Raw genomic sequence first — 7,334 nt, 5'->3', positions numbered from 1 at the left:
CGTGCCTGCTCCTCCTCCGTTCCTGACCAAGTCGCCGGTTCAGGCAGACCTACCTGGCTTCCTGACACCCCGGTTGTGGGGGAACCATGCACCGAGATCTTACCTGGGAGCACTTCCGCTCCTGGACCGGCCCCAATCTCACCTGCCTGTTCCCCTCCTGCAGCAACAGAACCCCGCTGTGAAATCTCTGGGGACCCCACATTTGCTGTGGTAGCCCCCACCCCACACACTGGTCCTCCCCCTGCAGCACCCTGCTCTCTGCTTATCCCTTCAGAGGGCAACAGATCCCAGCTCACAGGCTGATTACTTGTAGAGGCATTGTCACACCTTTCTCTGACCCCCTCCCCTGTCACAGCTGCAGCTGAGTGTGTGTCTATGGTGTCTATGCAAGCAGAAATATCAGAGTTCACTCCCTCCTCCCTTACATCATTCATAGATAACACATTAACATTGTCCGGAGGCATGTCAGTACTGGCTGAAGGTTCAGCCCTTGGTTGGGGCCCAAACTGGGAGGTTATCTGCCCCAAATCTGTCCCAAGTAGCACGTTTGCAGGGATCCGATCAGTTACCCCCACCTCCCTCACCCCTCGCCCTGCGCCCCAGTCCACATAAATGTCAGCAACAGGCAGCGCCGGGTCAGTGCCTCCAATCCCGGAGACAGCTAGGGTTTTTCCAGGGATCAAGTCTTGGGGGGACACCATCTCAGGCCGCACCAGAGTCACCTCCGAGGCGCTGTCTCGCAGTCCTATGGTCACAGACCGGCCGACGGTGACAGGTTGGAAGCTGTCCAGGGACCTACCACCACCCCCACCCACACAATACACCTTGGGCGGCCCTTGGGACGGGGACGGAGCCGGGGCCTTGGGACGCTGAGGGCACATGGCCTTGAAGTGTCCAGGTAGGTTGCACTGGTGGCACCGTCTTGGTTCCGCCACGGGCCTGGAGAGGGGAGTTGAGGGGGACACCCCCTGCAGTCTAGGGGCAGGTGGGGCAGTCGCAGAATTCATCTTACCCCCTCTCCAGGTGCTGCTGGTGGCCGCTCTCCTGGCTTCAGGAGCCCGATTGTTGGTGTAGTCATCGGCCAGGGCAGCTGTAGCCGTGGACCCCTTTGGCTTCTGGTCTCGGATGAACTGGCGGAGATCCTCAGGGCAGTTCCACAAGAGTTGCTCCGTGATGAACAAGTCCAGGATCTCCGGTCCGGTGGAAAGCTGCAGGCCTTGGGTCCAGTGGTCGGCAGCTCGGGCAAGTGCCCGCCGGTGGTCAGCCCAGGAGTCCTTTGGTCCCTTCTGTAGGCTCCGGAACTTCTTGCGGTAGGACTCTGGAGTGAGGTTGTACTGTTGGATCAGGGCCCGCTTGATGGTGTCGTAGCCCTGATCTGCCTCAGCAGGCAAGTCCCCAAGGATATCCAGGGCCTTACCCCTTAAACGGGGGGTCAGGTATTTGGCCCACTGGTCCTTGTCCAGATGGTGCTGCAAGCAAGTCCGTTCAAAAGCAGTCAAGAAAGAGTCCAAGTCTCCATCCTTCTCCAGCACTGGGAAGTCCTCAACACGGACCTTTGGAAGTTTGGTGTCTCGAAGGTCACATGTGGCTGATGAGGGCCGGAGCTGAGCTAGCTGCAGCTGGTAGTCACGGTCTGCCTGTCGCTCTCGCTCTCGCTCTTCACGCGCTGCCTGCCGCTCTCGCTCCGCAGCCTCACGCTCTGCGTGCCGCTCCGCAGCCTCAGCGTCACGCGCTGCCTGCCGCTCTGCCCTGCGCTCTGCCAGGAGTTCCTTGTAGCCCTTCTGGTCTCCAGCCTGGAGAAGGGCCATAGCCATTTGAAGAAGGCTATCCGAGCCTCCCAGGCTCGGTGGAATGGCACGTGGTGATCTGCGGCACGCTGCAGAGCTAGGCGATTCACTGTCCCTTTCAGAGCGGAGGGCTGGCATCTGGCTCGTTGAGGAACCTTGGGTGAGCTGCTCCTCATCTTGTCCATAATTGCCAGGTTGTGCAATGTCCTCGGCAGAACGGTTTTCTGGCGTCGAGCTCCTGGAGGACTCGTGGGCAACCTCCTCATTGCTGTCCACAGCACCGTCCTCCCTCTCTTCGGCTCCTGCCTTAGCATTGGCCAGTTGCATAGCTCTGCTCCTGGTGCCATCAGCCATTCTTGCAGACTTTTGGTCACTGACACGGAACTGACACCTGATGCCTCCACACACCTTACAGTATCTGCACTCTGACACTCTAGTGTTGAGCTAGTCTGAAGACCCCAGCAGCCACAGCTGCTGCAGGCAGTCTTTAGTGTCTGGGAGTATGGGTCTCACACTCACACACACTATTATCTCGATCCCACCGCTTGCCACCAATATGTCACGAACCACCGGGGGGGTCACTCAGAAATCCCCCGCGCTGGCTACCAGTACGTCACGATCGGGGGGTAACAAGCAGGAGTCACCCCTCCTTTATACCTCCCGACCGACAGACAGAGCACGTGACGCGCTCTCTAGCGCCCCTCTTATAGTCAGGCCAATTATGGAATTGCCCGACAATAAGCAAGGAGGCCGCTATACTACTTATGCCGATTAGTGAAGGGTCCCCGGTGAGAGTAGGGTATATATTCCCCCGACCTCCGCGGGCGGAATATATAATATCTTCCCGAGTCTCACTGGCCTCCCCACAATAATCCTTGGCACAAACTCGCTGCCACCAACCGATTTACGGTAACTATTAGCCGAACACACAGACGTGGGATTCAAGATCGAGATAACAGAACAGCCCAAGATTAATTATATAATTTAATCAGCCTAAAGCACACTAGAACTACAATATATACAATAGGGAATCTACAGAATATACAGTTATGTCAGAGTACAGTTACAATCAAAGCATGGGTTACAAACAGGCATACACAGTTCCAGCAGTTACCTTGTTGCGTCTGGCCACAGGGGGGCGCTGTACCCAGGTTTCTAGGATCCTTCCCACAGATGTTTCCTACACGTGCCCCCAGCGAAAAGAACACTGGAAAATGGCCGAAGTAGGGTTATCAACCTGGGCAAATCCAGGTCCCCTCCTACCTTAGTGACCTCAGAGGGAGCACTGCTCCACCCCTGGCTTGAGTTATGGACAATCCACAACATGGAATATGGGCCATAACTTTGCCTGGGAGCGTCGTAGGCGGACGCCAATGCTCTCATTGTGACAGTTATGAATTTAGCTACAGAACGAGGGGACTCATGACCTGTCTGCCAGTTCCCCATTGGCTGATATCACGCCTGGGGCATTTCCCAATGTCCTGCTCCCATAAAAAGGGTGTGCCAGCATCGTCCGCATGCGGAGACACCATTTTTATGGTTGCCATATTTATCGGAAATATGGCTTGCGAGATATGAACCATTTTTTACTGGAGTCGTTCTGTCTGGCTATTTCCATAGCCTTGCTAACTAGCTAGCAGCCCCCACTACAGGGTCACGGCAGGGAGTCATCCTGTGTCCATTGTCCCTAAGCCACCTAATTTCCATATCACAGGACATGGCCATGGAGGTGTAAGTGGAACACTGAGAACAAGAAGGGAGGGGGCACTGCCAGGGAGGGATGAGCGATTATGACTGGAGTCATAATTCATCTTCCTATCCCGGGATTTGCCTCACATACATCTCTCGGAACAGTGTCTGGAGGCTGAGGTGGCTGCTGCACGCAATGTTGATTGTAAACAGATCAAGCAATGACAGAATCTATGGATGGTCGGCTGCTGAGTGTCATCAGAAAGAAAGGTGGCTATATTGGTCATTAATTTTTGGGGTTTTGTTTTTGCATGTCAGAAAGGTTTATTTCTAAATTTTGTGCAGTTATATTGGTTTACCTGGAGAAAATAAACAAGTGAGGTGGGAATAGATTTGGTTTTTATTAAGTTGCCTAATAATTCTGCACAGTAATAATTACACATAGGGAGTGCCAACTAACAAGAGACAGACCTATTAGTAGGGGCTTGTTGTTCGTCCCAAAGTCTCTAACGCTTACTGACGATCTGGGAGGCTCCAGGTAACAGTGGAGAATGGAAGAGTTGGCAAATATCCCTACACCATTGGAACCACCCAAATCCTTCTGAGAAGTAATACAGTGTGAGTCCAGATTACTCTCTCTGTTAACAGAGTCACAAGTGTACGGCCGGATTGATTTTTTTACCACCATGGCCATTGATTGGCTGCAGTGGTCACTTGATGTTCCTATCTGAAGTGGCTTGGAGACCAGTTAGGAACCCAGCAGCAGCAAGAAGGAAAAAAAATATTGACTCTGTAGAAAACCAATATCCGGACCGTGGTTGTTGGTTCCGTTTCTTATCTGATGTCTCATCTTCTCTTCCTTTTTCTGCACCACTCTGTGCATCGGTCACACAACATGTCCTGTCCAAAGACTACCACGATATTTGTTCTTTTTCTCTCCTTTTCAGGTGAGTAGATAAATAGATGGGTGGACAGACAGGTAAGGCTGTTTATAATTAGTGCTGGATCCTACCTGCTCTTTATATTTGTAGCTTTTAGTCCGAGAGAGCCATGAAAAGGTTTAGGGGTCGCCTTGTCATGGCTGGTTCACTCTCTTGAATTGGCCAATTTGTTTGCTAAGTACCTTCATGTATATTTTATATAGCAGTAATGTTGTCCGTATGTCATAATCAAGAATTGCAGACATTTTAGCGCTTACAGAGCCTGTTTTCTTCTGTTTTTATACAGTGCAGTCATAGAAGCTTGCACCTGTTCACACTTACTTGTTTCTGTTTGGAGGTAATGGTCAGTTTTTTGCAGATAGATAAATTCATTTTAGACTTTACTGATTTACTGATAAGTAATGGAGAAAAATGCGGTGTCTGGGCCACAATTGTAAAATTAATGGGTTCATCTGGTGCCATGCAAAAACTCTTAAACAGACTTTGGAAATCTTGCCTATTTCTTATTATTTGGAGTCTGTAGAGACCAGACCTCGGCATTGAGGTACAGTTCCATTTGCGTATGACTCCTGCGAGCCTCATATCGGTATCACCCGGCACGAGTGTACAGCTGCATAGAAATGCAGCCGACCCGCTCTTGTCAGGAGATTGTGCGCCGATCCGAGGGATATCGATGCGAGACTCGCCGAGTCATACGCATTCGTTGGGATCTCAGCGGTCTGATCTTCATTAGATTGTTGTAGGTATATATACGGCCAATTGGTATAAAAATCTTTTCAAACTTGTTATTTTTTTACACGGATGTGTCAAAGCCAGCTGACAATCATGGGGCAGTGAGTGGAGAAAAAACCCAGAGATTGCCAGCATGTGTTGTTATCTAACAGTTCCCTGTTTCTACAGCTGCGGACTCTAGGACCCTGGGATTCTGTCAGTTTTTCCACTCAGTTGCCAGCCTCTGACTACCTTTATTAACCTCACCCTGGGGTGGTTTGGGTGCAGTTTACAGTTTGATCCTGACTGAGGTTTGGAGAAGTCGCCTGTTATTGCTCCCGACTCCTGTGGTTGCTGCAGCTCAGATAGGTGTGTCTTTTGCTATCTTCCAGGGCTCTGGTGATTGCAGTTGTGTTACCCCTGCATTGTTTCCTTGTGTCCTCCTTTAGTGATAGTGGTGTTGACAAAGAACTCATACACTCCACCCTTACTTAGGGCCCATTTGTAGGGTGAAATAGGGCCCCAGGTATTCCAGCTCAGTGACAGGTGCGGAACTTGTATAGGGTCTGTTAGGACTGTGATGGTGAGCTGCAGGTCATAGTCAGGGGTCACGACTTCCCCCATTCCCTAGCTATAAGGCATTCCTTCCCCCTTCCTGTGAGTTGTCCTTTACGGCCAGTATAGGATCTATCCCCGGCCGTGACATTTTAATAAAGTAAAATCTGAATGCTGAAAGTCTCCCTCTTTCCCCCCACAGTTGTGTCTGTATCAGGAAAAGTTGTCACAGGATGGGTGAATGGCATATTGACCTTACCCTGTACGTATATGGTTTATACCCATCACCTCCCCATGTGCTGGATACTAGGCAGATGTCGAGGTTCTAAGTATAATAATGAAATCATCAGGACTGATGGCCAAAGAGTGACCTGGAGGAAATCTGACCGATATCAGCTACTGGGGAACATTAGTCAGGGGGACGTGTCCCTGACCATCACCGGGGTCACCAAAGAGGATGAAGGAACGTACTGCTGCCGGGTGGAGTTCACTGTACTATTCAATGACCTGACAAAACAGGTGGAAGTGAAGATAAAAACGGTGAGAACTTTTACACTTTAGTGTCTAATATATTTGTGGCGCCCCTGAGGCTCTGGTCACCACAGGGTACTGCACTCCAACCGGGGTGTAGTACTGATCACGGATCCAGGGGAGGTCAGTGCTGGTTTCACCATACACATCCACATACACACAGAGGTTGCCCCTTCCCCACTGGGGACTGGGCTAGGGTCAGGTACTAAAGGGGTTGCCTACAGTGTGGCATTTACAGGATGCCATCACAACTAGGGCCCCAATCCACTAGCTTGGGACCTGAGTGGAGGGAGGAGTGGCCACCAAGGGGAGTTAGGAGTCACGCATACAAAAATAAAGGAGTTCTCCAGCAGGAGAGATAGTGAGCTGACGTGTTTCCTGGTAGCTCCTGTGGGACATAGGAGTACGGTTGCTGTGGAGGATACCGTGTCAGTTCTCCCAGGACCAGCGCAGTTCAGGGTGCAGCACCCTAGGGTGATGTAATTTCAAGTTGCACCATCAGATTCTGCAGGACGGAGAGGTTCTATGCGTCTTCGACCACACAAGTTTCCAGAACCAGGTGGCATATAGGATTCCGGGGCTTAGATCATGGTCAGACTCAAGGGGATCCCCGCTACTGGCATAGGGAACAGTACTCCACCTAGTACGGAAGGGAGTCTAAGTGCTTCAAGCCACAGGGACCCGCACTTGAAAGCGCAGCAGGGAAGGGCCCACAGAGTACCGCACCGGTTCTGACCTCCCACGGATCCGGGATCGGCTGGAGTCTATCACGGCGGTGACCGATACTTCAGGGTTGGCGACTGAATGAAGTTGAGTAAATTGAAACCGCAGATACTGTGTTGGCTTGTCCTTACCGGCGTCACCGCCCCACGCTTAGGCGCCAACCGCCATTATCACCCTCATCATCCACCCGGGGCTCGCTCCGCCTTGGGGGAGCGACACCATCCCGGCTGCCATAACACCTGCCCCAGCAAGGAATTCTGCACCGGCAGCTACTCCCTGGCCACATACCACAGGTGGCGTCACAACAAACTTTCCCCAATCACCCCGCTTTCCCCTCATTTATTGCACGGGGCAACGGAACCGGGCAAGCCCACCCGTGATATCGCCTGACCCGATC

At 51.9% G+C, this 7,334-nt stretch overlaps 1 protein-coding gene across 1 annotated transcript in view; it reads left to right on the top strand.

Annotated features, from left to right (window-relative positions):
* Positions 1 to 4,353: 4,353 nt before the first annotated feature.
* Positions 4,354 to 7,334, top strand: part of LOC142301146 (hepatitis A virus cellular receptor 2 homolog) — a 16,333-nt gene continuing 13,352 nt past the window's right edge. Inside the window, exons 1-2 of the mRNA XM_075342171.1 lie at positions 4,354 to 4,423; positions 5,886 to 6,223. Of these exons, the coding sequence (XP_075198286.1) occupies positions 4,372 to 4,423; positions 5,886 to 6,223 (390 nt within the window). The 5' untranslated portion in view covers positions 4,354 to 4,371. The remainder of the gene's footprint in view (positions 4,424 to 5,885; positions 6,224 to 7,334) is intronic.

This window comes from Anomaloglossus baeobatrachus, chromosome 4 (genome assembly GCF_048569485.1).
Source record: "Anomaloglossus baeobatrachus isolate aAnoBae1 chromosome 4, aAnoBae1.hap1, whole genome shotgun sequence".
NCBI classification, from domain to species: domain Eukaryota; kingdom Metazoa; phylum Chordata; class Amphibia; order Anura; family Aromobatidae; genus Anomaloglossus; species Anomaloglossus baeobatrachus.
This window is presented reverse-complemented; position numbering and strand designations above follow the sequence as displayed.